Source organism: Tenrec ecaudatus, chromosome 8, assembly GCF_050624435.1.
Source record: "Tenrec ecaudatus isolate mTenEca1 chromosome 8, mTenEca1.hap1, whole genome shotgun sequence".
NCBI classification, from domain to species: domain Eukaryota; kingdom Metazoa; phylum Chordata; class Mammalia; order Afrosoricida; family Tenrecidae; genus Tenrec; species Tenrec ecaudatus.
In genome coordinates, this window is record NC_134537.1 from 95741927 (window position 1) to 95760672 (window position 18746).

General features: G+C 43.1%; 1 protein-coding gene across 1 annotated transcript; it reads right to left on the reverse strand.

Annotated features, from left to right (window-relative positions):
- Positions 1-1248: 1248 nt before the first annotated feature.
- Positions 1249-18741, reverse strand: SMIM19 (small integral membrane protein 19). The gene is made up of 4 exons (XM_075556604.1): positions 18488-18741; positions 14564-14685; positions 9513-9637; positions 1249-3929 (listed from the first exon to the last, which is right to left on the reverse strand). The coding sequence occupies exons 1-4, from the start codon at positions 18566-18568 to the stop codon at positions 3865-3867; spliced, it is 393 nt and encodes a 130-aa protein (XP_075412719.1). The 5' UTR covers positions 18569-18741; the 3' UTR covers positions 1249-3864.
- Positions 18742-18746: the final 5 nt, after the last annotated feature.

Below are 18746 nucleotides of genomic sequence, written 5' to 3' on the forward strand. Positions count from 1 at the left end.
GGGCTGTTCTACTCTGTCCTACAAGGTGTAGGAGTTGGAATAGACTCAATGATAGTGAGATTTTAAAGAAATTTTATCCCCCTTCTATCAAAATGGTCTCTAGAAAATTCACTGTATGGGTAGCATACAATAGGCTTCCTGTTTGCTATAAATTCATTATTTCTAATTACATTTTTTAGGTTAAATCTTAGAAGAGTACCGGTGGTTCAATGGATTAGGCACTGGGCTGCTAACTGCAAGGCCAGTGGTTTAAATCCAGCAGCTGCTCCTCTAAAGATTTAAGCAGAGGTTCTCAACCTGTGGATTGTGACCCCTTTGGGGGTTGAACGACCTTTTCACAGGGGTTGCCTAAGACCATCGGAAAATGTAACTGCAACAAAATTAGTTATGAAGTGGCAACCAAAATAATTTTGTGGGGCCACCACAACATGAACTGTATTAAAGGGTCACGGTGTTAGCAAGGTTGACAACCGCTGCTTTACAGCCTTGGAAATCTTAACGAGCACTTGTATTCTGTCATATAGGATCACTGTGAGTTGGAATCAGCCTGATGGCAGAGGTTTAGGCTTATTTTATTCTTTTATCATCTTAATATCTGAAACTATTTTTATTACTGCATTTTTATCATTCATTTCCACTGAATACTTGGAAATATTTGACATTACGGCAATCTTACCATAGGAAATGGTTTCTCATTTTCTGATGAATCACCTAAATGACTTAACCTAACATGGTGTGAGGTCAATAGCAAACATGTGTGCCCTTTGGCAGCAAACGTCTTCCCTGGGTGCAACTGACTGGCATCAGCTGAAACTCCAGTTACCGAGTACACTCTTCAGAGATGCTTATTACACTGATAGAGGCTGGTCAGTGCTCACGTCTGAATGTCTTATTCACCAAAAAGAAAAAAGAACAGAAGCAGTGTTATTAGTCATTATAGTTTCCTTCTGTGGAATCCTGGAGGATGTAGGGGCAAGAGCAGGAGCATCAGCCAGTGTCACTTTGAAGTGTGGCTGCAGGGCTTCTCCCCCCTTGCCCAGCTCAGCTGCTAGAGCAGTGGACACTTCAAAGCCAGGCTTGCTGTTCCTGCCAGTGGGGTGTGTGTGATTCCCATCAGTTAGCTTTAGCCCAGAAATGGGGAGGAATTTTGTCCTCTCGCTTGCCAAGGTTTAATGCTCATCAAACGGTCTACCGGTTTTTAGTTATCTCCTGGACACAAATAAAATGATTTCACCATGTCATTTTTGTTTATTGATGAGCATAATTTCTTAAAATCATTTTATCGGGGGCTCATACAACTCATCATAATCCATACATACATCCACGGTGTCAAGCACATTTGTTGCCATTACCATTCTCAAAACATTTGCTTTCTGCTTGAACCCTTATCAACTCATTTTGTCCCCCTCCCTCATGAACCCTTAATTTACATTTTGTCATAACTTAATGTCAGTTGTCTCCCTTCACCCACTTTTCTGTTGCCCATCCCCCAGGGAGGAAGTTATATGTATATAGATCCTTGTAAGAGGTTCCTCCTTTCTACCCCACCTTCCCTCCACCCTCCCAGTATTGCCACTCTCAGCACTGGTCATGAAGGGATCATCTGTCCTAGATTCCGTTTCCAGTTCCTATCTGGACCAGTGTACATCCTCTGGTCTATCCAGATTTGTAAGGTAGAACTGGGATCATGATGGGAGTGGGGGAATAGGAAGCATTTAGGACCTAGAGCCAAATTATGTGTTTCATTGTTGCTATATCACACCTTGACTGGATCGTCTCCTCCCCATGACCTTTCTGTAAGGGGATGTCCTGTTGCCTATAGATGGGTCTTGGGTCCCCACTCTCCCTCATTCACAATGATTTGAGTTTTTGTTCTTTTGATGCCTTGTACCTGATTCCTTCGACACCTCATGATCACACAGGCTGGTGCACTTCTTCCATGTGGGATTTGTTGCTTCTGAGCTAGATGGCTGCTTGTTTACCTTCAAGTCTTTAAGACCACAGACGCTATATCTTTTGATAGCCAGGCACCATCAGCTTTCTTCACCACATTTGCTTATGCACCTGTTTGTCTTCAGTGATTGTACTGGGGAGGTGAGCACACAATGATATGAGTTTTTGTTCTTTGATGCCTGATAACTGATCCCTTCAGCACCTCATGATCACACAGGGAAGAGCATGATTTTTACAAAGGAGCTGAGATAGCCAGCTTATGTAATTTGTCTGGATTGTGCCATATGTCAGCGGTAAGTAAAACACTCCTTGCAATTCAATTCTCTTCATAGAAATACAGTTTTACTAAGAGCAAAGCAAAGTTAAAGATCATCCCCTTATTTTGACCCTTCATGCCACATATACATGTTTACAAGTCTTTAGCCATTTGGTAGTCTGTGCATATACAGGTGATGCATTAAAACTCAATTGTAATTTAAGATAGATTTATTCCACTTAGTTAACAATTCATCTTAAATAATATATACATTTTTGATATAATATAGATTTTAAAATAAATGCAATTTTCCAGAATGATTTTATTTGGTTGAAACACTAATTATCATTTAAAATTTATATTCTTGATTTCACAATTACAAAGGAAAAAGTACATACAGTATATACCTGTGTAGAAGCCGAGTTTTTCAGTACATTTTTAATGCTGTTTTTTGAGGTAAAATTAGGTGCCTTGGCTGATATTTGAGTCAGCTTATACTCAAGTATATACGGTACATACTTGCAATGATTATCAACTATAACTCTTACAATTAAGACCAGCTGACTCAAAACCTAATCTTTAAAGATTATACAGCTAGTTGAACTTCCACACTACCACCTCCAACCAGCCTATATTTAATGTGAAGAAAAATATTTTAAAAACTTTTTCATTGTACAACATACAAGTCTTTAGAGAAGCTTATTATACAAAAAACATAAGTAACCAAGCAGAAATATTAAAGAGTGATAGTAATATTGCCACAAAACAAGCTGCCAACACCCAGGCAGAGACGTCTTTCAAGTCCTAAAGCCACCTGAAGATCACGGGCGGGACACGAACTCATGTGACTCTAATTGTGGTGGTCGTATTTAAGTCAGTTACAGTCGTGGCAGCCCCATGTGTGTGCTCAGCAGAAATGCTCCATAGGTTTCCAAGGCCATGACATCTCAGAAGTAGACAGGCAGGCCTGTCTTCTAAGGTGCCTCGGGGTGGGGTCAAACCTCCAGTCTTGCAGCTAGTCGGCCGAGCATTTAAAAGTGTGAGCCACCCACAGGTCCAGTCACAGAAAGCTTCTAAAACTAGAAGGGAAAGGTCATGAAGTAGAGAGAGAGTCTTATGTGCAAGTTGCGAAGAAATCAGGAGAGTAATGGAGAGTGAACAGCAGCTATGAGAACAAAGTTGTCCATTGTTGACATTCTATTTATCGTGGAATGCAAGTTTAAGAATTTATTTCAATGACTGGGTTTTTCTTTTTTAATTTTGCAAAAGCCTTCAAGTCAAGGCGGCATCATAACTGGAATTATTATTTCCAAAGGAGATTTTATACTTGTCTGAGCGTATCCTGAGAAAAATCAAGGCTCTTCACAAGGTACAAATAACTGTCAGTCCCTGGCCATGTTTTTTTCCCTAGGCACGGGTGAGTCGTCTGTGGGCACAGCCTAGGAGTCATCAGAATTTGTGTAACAAATGACTTGGTGATTATATTACAACAATCAAACACAAAACCACATAATCAGAAAATCGGGAAAGGTCGCAAGTAGAATGATTTTATGGAGGCATGCATTCTAGAAAATGCTATTCATGATTAGATAGAGTCAGCAGCTTGCTACTACACTGTTCAGCACAGTTCCTTATGTTGCTCATTTCCTGAGATTTCACTCCACTGAGAGTTGCACACTGTCAGCTTGGTTTTGAGGCTGCTGATATTCATACTTCCTTGCTGTTAAAAGAGAATATAAGAATTAATAAAACCGCAAAATGATTCCTACTGTTCTTGTTAGACACCATCAAGTTGTTTCAGATTCATAGTGAAACTACGTACAACAGAACAAACTACTGCCCGGTCCTGGGTCACCCTTACAGTTGTCATGCTTGAGCCCACTGTTGGAGCCACTGTGTCAATCCATCTCACTGATGGCTTTCCTTTCTCATTGACCTCGACTTTAACAAATGCGGGGTCCTTTTCCAGGGACTCATCCCTTCTGAGGACGTGTCCAAATCACAGTCATAATTCTCAGTAAGGAGTTAGTTTCAAACCCACAACTTTATTTTTATAAAGAAATTAGTATTCTTTTCTAATGTCTTAATACTACTTCACATCTTTTATTAATTTGTTTGTTTACCATAGAGATCATGTCATTAAAATTAAGTGACTGGTCTATCTTTTCTTCTTACTCTCTATTTCCACCTTAAGATTTTAAAAATAATGGTTTTGTCCACATTAAGAGGATTTTGACTAAAATTTAACTTACAAACACTGAGACATATCTCAAACATAAATATCATCAATATAAACTAGATATACAATTCCATACTTTTTTTTACTTCCAAGAAATGTCTATTGAAGAAAACTAGGTCAGCATGAAACCAGAAAAAAACAGAGAGCTGAAATCTTGATGAATGTCATTCACTGCTTAGTTTGAGAACTTTTCATCTTTCCTATTTTAACAGCCCAAAGAGAGATTCTATTTATTTATGTTATTCATAAACAAATTAGAAGAAATTAGATGGTGCCTGGCTATCAGATAAAATAACATGTGGGGTCTTACATGGTTGTTTCCAAACAAACAGCCATATAAGTGAGATGTCAACTAAGTCGCCATGGAAGAAGTACACTGACATCTGTGACCCAAGGATAGGGAATAATATCAAAGTCTAAATTGTGAGATTCTGGTTTGTAGAAGGCTATACGTATGGAAGCCCAAGATACATTTGTGAGATCTAAACAGGAAATAAGACTTCAGTGATTTCCCTCTATCCATAATAGAGGGATGGGAAGAAATTGGTTACAAAACAAGAGTGCATTGGAGAGATGACTATAACAGATCAAAATGATAAACCTGCCTTGAACAGTGAAAGCCTGGTCACTTGATCCTTCCTCTGATGCATGTTGGGCCTGACACGGTTTACAACGTTTTCTGTGGTCCCTCCCACCACCCATATTGGGGTTTATCTCAGATGTATTTTGTTATCGGGTAACCCTCTTGAATTTTTGTTATATGCTACTCAGGTTTTCAGAATATGAAATCCAGGCATGATGGAACCTATAGAGACAGCGTGTAGGGTAAGGGTTCCTGGGGGGTGGGGGACAGTAAAGGAGAGCTGATATAAAGGAATTTAAGAAGGAAGAGAATGTTTTGAAACTGACTGGACGTGACTGAACAAGACTGCTTGATGTGATTGAACTATGGAATGATGTCTATATTAGCTTCCAATAATATGGGTTCGGGAAAAACAACAATGAAACCTTTCCCTGCTGAGTTCAGAAAATGTGAATATGGGAAAACAGAAGGATACAATGCTGCTAGCTTTGATGATGGAGTAAGAGGGCACCAGCCAAGGAATACAGGCCATCTCTTGAAAATGGAAACATGAAATGGACTCTACCCTAGAGCCTCCAGAAAGAAACACAAACACCTGCTACAAGCAGTTTGGTTTTTGTCCAGTGGAACCTTAGAAGGCATTTAATTGTCAGTGAATATTATTATATTCTATAGAAATTCTATAGAATTTAAGATTTTAAAAATGGGTGCTGCTTTCAGCCACAAATTTTATGGTACTTGGTGCTGCAGGCAATAGAAAATGTAACACACACTCCATGTGCAGTGATTCCGACACAGTTTTCTTTTAATGTTGTTCTCATCAAAAAGGAAAAAAAACACTATGGTAGGTTTAAAATGGTAATATGGTACACAAGGGTAAATAAGAAATATTGCTAAAAATCACAGAAACCTTTATTAAATAACATGTTAGAAGGTGAAGTTGTTTCTCCATCTAGGTGCACACACTTCTGAAAGTAAAGTTTCCATAGCTGTAACCCTTCCCCCAGGAGAGACCAGTGCGTGGGGAAAGACGTCATGCGTAACATAAAAGGTGTGTGAAAAAGAACCCTTACTGAGATGGGTGGACACAGTGGCTTTAACATTGACTCAAAGCCAACAATTGTGGAGATGGTGGCGGCCCCGCACTGTTTCTTTCTGTTGAACACGGGGTTGCTGTCAGAGCTGACTCAACAGCATTTACAAGCAACAATCCTTTCCCGCAAAATTCTGCACTCTTCAATGTAAGGCACTCAAATAGGGTTACTTTTCAATGTTCTCTGAGTTTGGGTCAGCCATCCAAACTGTTGAGTTTGAAAAAATGTTTCCAAGAATGGAATCACAGATTTGACAAATGTAGTAAATGTAATGGAGAGTATTGTAAAGGTGCTAAGGTTGTTTTGTAAAACAATTTAAATACACAGCTTTGAAAAAAGATTTTCCTTTGGGGGAAGGGGGTACCCCCTTGTGTGTGTGTGTATATATATATATAACTGAATATTTGTTTTACAGCAGTGGCAACTTTTACAAAAACCATGTTACTACAATCTTATTCACTCAAAAATTTTGTTGTTAGGTACAGCTGAGACACTTTCAACTCAGTGATTCTACGTAAAACAGGACAGAACACTGCCTGATCCTGTGCCATCAACAAAATTGTTATGTTTGTGTCGCTCACCTTAGTAAAGTTTCCCTATTTTCTGCTGCCCTCGACCACACGGTGTCCTTCTCCAGGGACTGGTCCAGCCTGATAACGTGTTCAAAGTCTGTCTGAGGAAGTCTTGCCATCTTTGTTTCTGGGAGCACTGTAGCTGTACTTCTTTTCTTTTAATCATTTTATTGGGGCCTCGTACAACTCTTATCACAATTTATACATACATCCATTGTGTCAAGCGCATTGTACATTTGTTGCCATCATCATTTTCAAGACGTTTTCTTTCTACTTGAGCCCTTGGTATCAGGTCATTTCTCCCCCCCTCCCTCATGAACCCTAGATAATTTATAAATTTGAGAGAGGGTTGACAGCACCTCCCTTGTTTTTTTCTTCACTTATTCCAAATCATCAAATTGCTGTCATTTTGTGTCCCTCGTCATTTGTCGAAACAAAAAGAAGTTGCAGAGAGTGAGGTCAGGTGAGTGAGGTACGTGGGGCAAGAAAAGCATGCTGTTTTGTTGTTTTATTTTTTACCAAAAACTGGTGTATTGTGATGGTTGCATGAGCAGGTGCATTGTTGTGATGGCAAAACCAGTCCTCCATCTGCCACAAATCAGGCCTTTTGTCACACATTGTTGTGTAATCTTTTCATAGACTCTAAGTAGAAAACTTAATAGTATGACCTCGTGGAATGAACTCCAAATGCACTACCTCCCTCATATCAAAAAAAACAAAATAAAACAAGAGAGCATTGTCTTGATCTTAGATTTCACTTCATGAGTTTTTTGGGGGCAAGGTGACGATGGCATCTTGCACTGGCTTGACTGATGTTTGCTTTCAGAATAGCACCATTTCTCATCACCAGGAATGACCTTGGAAAAAGTCTGGGCTGCTTCAGAGATGTTCTTTCAAAGCCCAACTTGTTTCCACTTGCCACTTTTTTTCCTGGGCAGTCAGAACCCAAGGCACAAATTTCACAACGACCCTTCTCCTTCCCAAACCTTCCATAAAAGTTCACTGAACCGAGCTCTAAGATAGTCCAGCTAACTTCCCCATTTCTTCAATGGTCCGTTGATGGTCTTCAAGCACAAATGCACGAATTTTGTCAACATTTTTGTCCTTTTGGGAAGTTGACGGATGTCCAGAATGAGGCTTGCCATCAATCAACATTTCACCTTTTTTAAAAGAAAACCTAATAAATTATTATTTTGTCATGTTTTACACTGACTGCTGCTTTCCTTCACCCACTTTCCTGTTGCTCGTCCCCCTAGGAGAGGTTCATGTTGATCATTGTGATCGGTTCCACCTTACTCCTCCCACCTTTCTCTCCCTTCCCCACCCCACAACTTTCCCCTTTCTCACTATTGGTCCTGAGAAGTCTACTTGTCCTGGATCCCCTGGCAGTGCAAGCTCTTGTCTGGGTTGTCCTTCTCTTAAGGCGGATTTGTTCAGTCTTCTGGCAACACATCGTTCTTTCAATATTCCTCTGCAGTCTTCCTTATCCCTCGTCCTATTTCCCACACAGACGAGGTGATTGTAAATATCACGGCTGGGGTCAGGTACACCTTAATATTGAAAGTAACATATTTGCTTTTTCATTCTATAAGTAGATGTTCAACAGATTTTTCCCGATACAATGTGTCCTTTGATTTGACTGCTCTGACACTGTAAATCTTGATGGGAGAAGTCTTCACTTTAATCTGGTGGTTTCAAACTGCAGACCTTGTGGTTAGCAGTCCAGCATGTAACCCAGTAAACTACTGGGGCAATCGGGAATATTAATTCTGCATTATGACCTCTAGCCTTGGCCCTCAGTTCACAATGCCATACTCCTGAAAGTCACTTCTAAGTGCTTTCGCTTGCAATAATTAAAATAGAATGGAAAGCCTCATAAATCCATTCCAATCCATTCTAAACATGATCCCCATTCAACTTCCACTTAAGTCAGATCCCCCAAATTCTTTCAGCTACTTCAATACCACCCAACATCAGGAGAAGTACCAACAAGGAGAGAATGGAGTGGGAAGAGATGGCAGTCTTAATTGACCATCATTAAAATACCTACTGTTTGCAAAATTTATAAAAATATGATGTGGCCATATGGCTACTGTCTTTCTCAGGGCCTACAGAGTCCTGAACAAGCAAAGGGTCCAAAAAGCATCAACTTCATGGGAAATCTACCTTTGCTGGTAGTGTGTTAAACCTCAGAAGAACAACACAATTTTCAGTACTATTTCTTTTAACTTTTGCTAACATGATTCAATTTCAAAAAAAATCTAATTTAAATAATGAAGCTTTCTACTCCATTAAAGTTACCTACCATCTGTGGAGGCAGGGTGAGGTGGAAAGGGGGAACCGATTACAAGGATCTATATAGAACCTCCTCCGTGGGGGATGGACTAAAGAAAAGTGGGTGAAGGGAGACGTTGGACAGTGTAAGATATGACAAAATAATTTATAAATTATCAAGGGTTCATGAGGGAGGGGGCGCAGGGAGGGAGGGAGGGGGAAAAATGAGGAGCTGATGCCAGGGGCTTGAGCAGAGAGCAGATGTTTTGAGAATGATGAGGGCAATGAATGGACAAATGTGCTTGACACAACTATGTATGTATGGATTGTGATAAGAGTTGTATGAGCCCCCAATAAAACGATTTAAAAAAAACAGTTACCATCTTGGAAATCCACGGGGCAGTTTTTTTCTATCCTACAGGGTCACTATGAGTCAGCATCAATTATGTGACAGTGAGTTTGCAGTGGGGGATATGTATATAAAACATACCTACACATATACATGTACACATGCATATTTATCGGTACAGAATATACTTACAAATGGAATACATTTCCAGTTGCTGTCTTAAACGAATTTTGCCGATGGTGTCATAAAAGTTGGGTTCTGACAAAGTTTCTGCTGTAGGTGGGACGCTGAAGATCCTCATAATTTTTCTTTTATTCCTAAAGCACAAAATCCATGCAGAACTGAGATTGGTAGTGATGTCAATGGGACTATAATATTATCTGATTGTAGTAATCAAAAGTTACATTAAAAGAACTTTCGGGACAATAAGCCTGCCTCCTATTTTCTTATTTGTGAGATGTTTCTTTGGCCCAAGTATTCTTTCACTAAAAAGTATAATGGTAAGCAGAAACATCCATTTGCTACAAGACGGAAGTACTTCTATTGGGCCTTCCTCTTGTCACTGGTCCCCTCCCTCACTCCCAAATCCAAACACCATGTGGAAAGATGCACACCCAAAAAGAAATCTGATTTTTTTTCTTCCCTTTCATATCACCTACATAGAGCCAAATTACTGGGTTAGTAAAGAAGCCAAAAAGTTTCAGCCGACCTTAATTTTGGAAAATAACAAATAAGCATATTTCTTAAATATAACAGCATGACCATAATAGGGCCATCTTGTTAAAATTGAAGAAGAGGGTGCCTCTACTTTTCAAATGAGGTAGGGAGAAGTGACTAATTTTAGAGATAAGTGAATACCTGCAAATGAACCAGTGATGATGAGAGTCCACACACACACACACACACACACACACACACACACACACACACCCCATTGCAGCCACTGGTCCTGCCTAGGAATACCACATGGGGAAAGGTGAGCATACATGTATAAGCGAAAGCAGAACTCTGAATAGGTCAAACAAATTATTGTTGGATTACCAATTTTCTTTTACTATTTAATGCCTTAAAAAAAATAACCTTGGTAGAAGACACCTTGAACAGACCAGCCCAGTCCAATTAATACTGTTTTTCTCCTTAAAGAATTCGGCTTTTGGCTTCTTCCTAAAAACGACTTTGGAGAAAGGAACCAAGGGGTGTGGAAAGCAGCAGTTAAATTAAGCTACACCATCTGGAATTAAGGCAGTCAGTGGTTCAATGGCTAGGGTCCTATTTATTGTGGACTTACACACTGTTGTAACCAGGGACACAAAGGTCAAAGGCAAGGGCATTGTTCTCAAGGAACTTAGTCTTTTGTGGACTGGATAAAGAACAGGTCGACAATACTCAGACTGTTTGTTAAGTGTTCTGATACAGCTAAGCCCAAGAAGCAGAGGGGAAAACTGGAAAGGAGCCAACAGGAACTCATGGAGCACCCAGGAGTTCATACTCTGGTGTTTCGGGACGTTGGCTGAATGTGCTCGCAGCTATCAAGCTATGAAGAGCCGTGGAGGAATCTCTAATCCTCCGTTGCTAAGTGGAGAAACCAGTCTAAAAAAAGCTACAGACTTTCTGAGTATAACTGTATGATATTTTGAAAAAGGCAAAACTAGGGAGATGATGAAAAGATCAGAGGTTTCCGGGGTCCCAGGGGCAGGAGGAGGGTTGGACTGGTGGAGGACCGGACATTTTCAGGGAAGTGAGACTATTTTTCTGTGTGCTAGTGCAATGCTGGACATGGGACGTTATCCACCTGTAGGCCCCTTGCCTTTCCCCCCAGTTGCCATAGTGCGAGTCCAGCTCCTGGTGACCTGCTGTGTATCAGAGCAGGCCTGGGCGCCACAGGCTGCTCAAAGCCCGACTTTTCAGAAGTACGTGGACAGACCTTGTTTCTGAGGCACTGCTGCATGGACTCAGGGACTCGGTGAAAATCTCTAGGGTTGTACATTTAAAAAACTTTTTAATAAAGCATTTTCTTGGGGGTTCGTACAGCTCTTATAACAGTACATACATCAATTATAGCAAGCACATTTTTACATATGTTGCCATCATTTTCAAATATTTGCTTTATGTTTGAGCCCTTAGTATCAACTCCTTTTTCCTCCTCCTCCTCCATCCTCATGGATCCCTGATAACTTACAAATCATTATTATTTTCATATCTTACATCACCCACCTGTTTCCTTTCACCCATGTTATTACTGTTCGTCTCACTGGTTGGGGTGGGGAGGGTGTTACACATCAATCACTGTAGTTGGTTCCCTGTTTGTCCCCCTTCGCCCCTCACCATCCCCCTCCCCTCGTGGTATCACTACTCCAATTGCTGTTCCTGAGGGGTTTACCTGTCCTGGATTCCGTGTGTCGAGAGCTCTATGTGCCAGTGTATGTGCTCTGATCTAGCTGGATCTGTAAGCTAGAACTCCGGGCATGATAGTGCAGGTGTGAGGCGGAAGCACTGAAGAACTAGAGGGATGTTGTGTGTTCTGTCGGTGCTCTGCTGCACCCTGGCTGACTCATTCTTCCCTGTGGCCCTTCTGTGAGGGATGTACAATTGTCTACAGATAAACTGTGGATCTTGTATTGGACAGGGTTGCTGGGACAGGAAGCAAAAATGCTGCAAGGGGATCACTAGGAGTAATAGTGAGTGGTGCCACTCCAGCTTCCACCCCTTGGTTCATGGACCCATGAATTCTGGCTATTGGAGACACAGCGCCATATATTGGCTGCTGGTTTAGAGCGTATACAGCTTCCTGGAGAACATTGCCCTACTTGTGTTTATCGGCCAGGCTGGCACAATAAACTATAGCAATTACCATAGTGAATGAGCGGGGGAGTGTGGAGTGGAGACCCAAAGCCCATTTGTAGGCCACTGGAAATCCCCATATGGAAGGGTCTTGGGGAGGAGATGAGCCAGTCAGAGTGCAGTGTAGCAACAATGAAACATACAACTTTCCTCTTGTTCCTAAATGCTTCCCCTTACCCGCCCCCATCATGACCCCAATTTTACCTTATAAATCTGGCTAGACCAGAGGATGTACACTGGTACAGGTGGGAACTGGAACCACAGGGAATCCAGGGCTGATGATCCCCTCAGGACCAGTGGTGTGAGCGGTGATACTGGGAGGGCATATGGAGGGTGGGCTGGAAAGGGGGAACCGTTATCAAGGATCTATATGTGACCTCCTCCCTGGGGGACATACAACAGAAAAGTAGGGGAAGGGAGATGTGGGACAGAGCAAGAGATGACAAAAGAATAATTTACAAATTATCAAGGGTTCATTAGGGATGGGGGAGTGGGGAGGGAGGGAGAAATGAGGACCTGATGCGAGGGGCTTGGGTGGAAATCAAATGTTTTGAGAATGATTAGGGCAATGAATGTACAAATGTGCTTTACCCAATTGATGTATGTACGGATTGTGATAGGAGTTGTATGAGCCCCTCATAAAATGATTTTTAAAAAAAGAAATGACAGAGCTGGGAGTTAGAAGCAGGAGATGTGAAGAGCTGCCTCCAATAAGCCTTCATCTCTTATAGCCACAAGGTGGTTTAAAAAGCCAGAGCCTGGCCCTTAGGGACGCAAATGTCTTGATGGTAATGTTTTCTGGAATTCAATTAAAATTAAATAGGTGGTGCTGACTAATCCAGGGACAGGGGGGCAACAAGTGATCCAAAATCACTGGCAAGGAGGGTGTGCGAGGCCTGGTAGGGATTCAGCAAGGGCAAGGCAACTTAGAGAAATTACTGAAACCCAAATAAAGGCTGAGCATGGAAGTGGGACAAGAGTAAAGTAGAAGGAAATAAAGAACTAGGAACAAAGGGTAATTATAGAGGTCTAAAGACTGGAATGTACATATGGAAATATAGTTATATAAGAATGTGGGGAAACAGATCTATGTGCATATATTTAGAGATTTAGTATTAAGGCAGCAGATGGACATTGGGCCTCCACTCAAACACTTACTCAATGCAAGAACACGTTGTTCTATTAAATTGGCATTCCAGGATGCACACCTTCCCGACACGATTGCTAAAGAAAAACATCTGCATAGCAAATGTGAAGAAAGCTGAAGGTGCCCGGATGTCAAAAGATATAGCACCTGGGGTCTTAAAGGCTTGAAGATAAACAAGCGGCCATCTAGCCAAGAAGTATCAAAACCCACATGGAGGACGTACACCAGCCTTTCTGACCACGAGGTGTAGAAGGGACCAGTTATCAGACATCAAAGAACTAAAAGTCATGTCAGTCGGTGCCCACCTTCCTGATACGATCACTGAAGACAAACATGTGCCTAAGCAAATGTGAAGAAAGCTGATGGTGCCCGGCTATCAAAAGATATAGTGTCTGGGATCTTAAAGGCTTGATGATAAACAAGTGGCCAACTAGGCCAAAAGCAACACAGCCCACATGGAAGAAGCATACCAGCCTGTCTGACCACGAGCTGTCCAAGGGACCAGGTATCAAGCATCAAGGAACAAAAAAATCATATCATTGTAAACGTGGGTGAGTGCAAAGTGGAGACTCAAAGTCCATCGTTAAGCAACTGGACATTCCCTTACTGAAGGGTTGTGGGGAGAAGATGAGCCAGTCAGGGTGCAGAGTAGCAACGATGAAACATAATTTCCCTCTAGTTCTTTAATGCTTCCTCCCACCACTATCATGATCCTAATTCTCCCTTACAAATCTGGCTAGACCAGAGGATATACATTGGTACAGATAGCAACTGGAAACACAGGGAATCCAGGACAGATGACTCCTCCAGGGCCAGTGGTGAGAGTGGCGATGCCTGAAGGGTGGAGGGAATGTAGGGGTAGAAAGGGGGAACCGATTACAAGAATCTACGTATAGCCTCCTCCCTGGGGAATGGACTGCAGAGAAGAGGGCAGGGGGAGATGTCGGACAGTGTAACATATGACAAAATAATAATAATTTATGAATTATGAAGTGTTCCTGAGGTAGGGGGGTGTGGGGACGGAAGGGAAAAATGAGGAGCTGATACCAAGGGCTTAAGTAGAAGGCAAATGTTTTGAGAATAAGGAGGGCAACAAATGTACATATGTGCTTGACACAATGGATGTATGTACGGATTGTGATAAGAATTGTACAAGCCCCAATAAAATTATTTTTTAAAAATTAAAACCACCATTACTACGTATAAGCTTTTTGAAGGCCCAATTTCTTATCTACTCTGATGTTCCAAAACTTACCTCTTGGCATACATGAAGAGACCAAAACTAACAAGGATGACTATCAGGTAAACATTGGTGGCTTCATTCCAGGCTTCGTGAACAGTGTAGTCAATGGAGTCGTCATCACCCATCACTCCGCGCTGCACAAGAGAAGAGAAAGCAGGCCTACTCTTAATGAGCGATTGTACAACCACCTGGAGAAGTGTTGACAAGCTAAGGCCTGCTGGCTAAACCCAACCTGCCACCGGGTTTTGTGACTCCCGGGCCAAGGGAGGTTTTGCCATTTTGAAAGGGGTACATTTTCGATGCTTTTATAAAAATCAAAAGATGCCTTCAATTTTGCCTCTCTGTCCACCAAACTGGAAATGTGTTCAGTCTGACCCTTTAAGAGAAAATTGGTCAGCCAGTGATCTAGGCAGTCGGGGCATTGGCTTTTCACTCTGAAGCATTATAGCTCTGCTGCGAGGGTTAAAACTCAGGACTGAACGCATCCTGTTCTTAAAAGGGTACTCGCTGAACTGTCAGGGCCCACCTTCAAACTGTAACCATCCCAGAGAGATGAGAACAGAATCCCTAACAACTGGGACCCAGACCCTGGGCTGTGACTTGACGGGACGAGGAAGGGGAAAGAGTGCTGCGCTCCTGACACAAAACAACTCCCTTCCATGGAGCCAATGCTGACTCACGGTGACCTCCTCCGGGTTTCTGGGACTGTACCTGCTTATGGGAGTAGAGGGCCAACCTTTCTCCCATGGAGCTGCTGGTGGTTTTGAACTGCCAACCATGCAGATCACAGCCCAACTCCTAACTACTGCACCACCAGGGCTCCATACAGCAGTCTTCAAAAGACATGCTTGCCAGGATGGGGAGCTTCATCTAGCTTTGACTTCTGGCCTAATTTGATTGAAAGAAGCTCTGGGATTAAAGTTACTTTTTGCTATTTACACAGCTGTGATTTCTAGGTTAAAGAAATGCATTCTTTGGACATTCCCACACAAAGTAACAGTGGTAATGGCAAGTCTATCAGATAACAAGTTATAAGTGTCAGCATTTCATATTTGTGTTTGAGAAGTTAATTGAATTTTCCGAGAGAGGAAGCTCTTTTGTAGTGTTGAACATAAAAGGTACGTAAATCTAAAGGGGGGGGGGCAGTGGGAAGACCTCGTATGTGAAAGACATCCGGCAGGGTCATTTTAGACTCTCTAGAGGAGAAAAACATAGGGAGTAACAGGAAAGAGCCACACTGTCACTTCTAAGAATAAGGCAGTCGTTTTCTAATACCAAGAACAAAGACTATCTGGAACATCCAAATTGTTTCGCAACACAGACACACACACCCCCACCTTTGGCTGCCTACAGCAATAAAGATACTGCTGAAATCTCACTGGGATATCTTGCCGTCCGTCCCATGAGCCTCCAAAATGGCTCCCAGACGAAGAGTTGGCTCAGAAAGTTGAAGCTGTATTAAAGGCAGAGCCTGCTGTCAAGTTTCTTAGAGCTTGCCTCTATCCATAACATGAATGAAAGTTCTCCACAGGTCTGCTCCTGAGCCAGGTGGCAATGCTCTCCCCTTTCTGACATGGAAAGCTTTGGTCAGAGGTTTGGGGACATTCTGTAGCATGCCAACTCTGGGCACTGGGGCAAGAGCAGGTCATCTGAAATATCGACTGGTGCCTGGGCGATGAAAGTGAGCCGAGGAGCAGTGAAAACAGCATCCACAAGGATACAAATTGATAAACATTGAGTTTGAAGTATGAATTGTTAAGATCATGACCCAGTTCCTAAATATTAAAGACTGCCTATGGATGGCTTTTGGGGGGTGGGCACGAAGAAGAGTGAAAGCCACAGGGGGATTTGGAATATGCTGTTTCAAACCAAACTTTGGAGTGTCTCAGAATGTGATGTAAACATCATCGCTTATGCTAACCTTTGGAGACTAGAACTGCCTTTAAGATTTATGGCATCCAGAACTTTGTCAAGGAAGAAATGTAAAGTAACGACACAGCATGATGGCTTCAGAGGTCTGACTTGACATGTTGCAGAAAGTGTAGGGCAACGATTCAGCAGAGGCAGCAGCTCTCAGGTTTGGGAGCCAACAAGAGACCGGGGAGGGAAGTGGACCAAGGGAGCTATGGCCGCTAGCCTCTCTGCAGGTGCCATTCATCTGACAAATCAGAAACTGTTGTTGTCACACTGTGTACTGCTCCAAGCCAGGTTCAGTCCTTCCTTTCCAGTGTTCCACAAATCTCAGTCATCTGCCACTCGGAAAATGGTGTACGGTCACTTCCGCCTTCTACAAAGATGCCACTCTTACCATTTTATTTACAGAAGAGCTTCCAATTATGGTCGACCCAGAAAGGTAAACTTTTAAAGTCAATTACACAACATACATTATACAACACCATCCGGATGCAATGACACTACTGTTGTACCGTTCCCGGGACATGTACTTGAGCTATTTTTAGTGGTGCAGTTGTGAAAGGTTTGTTCCAAGGATAGGCCTTGCCTAACCAGTGCTCCCAATGGTGTGTTAAAGCTGCCAGGCCTAAGGAATGGTCTAGCTTGGTCGCAGAGCAGACCTGAGCCCACATGCGGCCTGGCCCATGGTCACCCTCTCCCAGTACACCAGTCTCACCGAGGTACACAGATACCTTGTCCCTGAAGGAACACACAATTTTCCCTGAAACCACCACAGCCAGGATGGACGCTAAATACCCAGGGGCCTTACAGTGGCTCATTCCTGGGAAGTTAATGTTTCAGCGGATTTACCAATAGAGCCAGTCATGTGCTTGGAATGTCATTCAGGGCTCCTAGGTGAAAAGTGACCTCTTTTCACATATCTTTTATGTAAAGTAACCTTTGAAATGACTCAGTCAGGAGGTGCTAGGATGGGCTGAACTCAGTCCCAATTAACATGGATTGCCTTAGAGAAAGTTGCCAAAACATGGCAGCTCAGGCTTACTTCAGGTTAACCTTTAGGTTGATTAACTAGGACACATTTTCTGTGGGTCAAGTGACTGTATTGTAAATATTTAAAACTAGTTTCCTGATTTGGGGTCCCTGAGACCATGCCTAGGCAGTTTCAAAATTTATAAACATGCCTTAATGTCATCACTTTCATCTCAATCTTTGTGATTTTCCCATACAAATTCAGAGCAGACTGACAAGACTGATAATTTTTGGGAGTCACAAAGAGTTGCCTGGTATGAAAACGTTTTTACAAATACAATTCCTATAGCCCCTTATAAGGGAGCCCTCGTGGCCTCGTGTTTTATCTTTGGGGGGCTAATCTCAAGGTCAGTAAGGATGAGGCTGTCTGCTCAGGTAAATATTCCAGGCCTCAAAAGCCCCAGGAAGCAGTTCTAGGACCCCTATGGGGTGGCTAAGCCTGGGAACTTGCTGTGTGGCAGTGAGCTTGATTTATAATTCTCACAACAAAGACCACTGCATTAATGAGTGTGATTTAACTTTTCTCTGCTCTCTGAAAAATTAAAGGGCAGGGTGCCTGAATTTGAAGAGCACCAGCTGAAAGGCCTTTCGCCAACATCTGAAGGCTGTGCTGGGCTGACCACGTATTCCCTTTTCAAATCAACCCTAAAGGGAAGTCTAAAGACTCCATTTTATGGAATAAACGGGGCGGGTAGGCGAAAGGTTTATATATAACTTGCCTGAAGTCACTCAGGGGAGGAAGTGGACGAGCAGGGTTGTCACACCCAACTAAATTCCCTAAGCTGAACTTTCCTTCACTCTCAGAAGCGCCACCTTTCCGGCTGCCCCACCCCTGTCTGCCCTGCTCCTTCACGGGAAGAAACCGAGTGGAGAAGGAATAAAACCGAATCCTCAGGCAGGAAGTGTGCCCGGGCGGGCAGGAGAGCTTTCACATTCCCGCCGCTCGACGGCGGCGCGCGATTCCATCTGAAAACACTGCTGCCCCAAACCCACCCGCCCGGGGGCCGCGGGATGGAGCTGCTCCAACGTTGGGGGCCTGCGTGTCGGCGGCGCGGAGGCTGGCGCTTCTGACATGAGTCTGAGGGGCTCCGAGCCCGGGCGAGGCGGGCGGGCGGACGGACGGGCCTCGGGCCCCCGGCGCACGCTCGAGCTCCCCGGGGAGCGCTCCGGGGCGGAGCGGCACGGCGGGGGCGGGGCCGAGTGACGCGGCCGGCCGGGGCGCGGGGGCGGCGGCGCGGGGCGCGGTGGCACT

What these genes read in the sequence shown, in the direction of transcription:
- SMIM19 (XM_075556604.1), bottom strand. Translation starts at nt 18,568, where the DNA reads ATGTCAGAAGCGCCAGCCTCCGCGCCGCCGACACGCAGGCCCCCAACG. An exon ending in ATCCCGCGGCCCCCGGGCGG is followed by an intron (nt 14,686 to 18,487) that starts GTGGGTTTGGGG and finishes TCTCTTGTGCAG; the next exon opens with CGCGGAGTGATGGGTGATGA. An exon ending in ACTGGAAATGTATTCCATTT is followed by an intron (nt 3,930 to 9,512) that starts GTAAGTATATTC and finishes CTCTTTTAACAG; the next exon opens with CAAGGAAGTATGAATATCAG.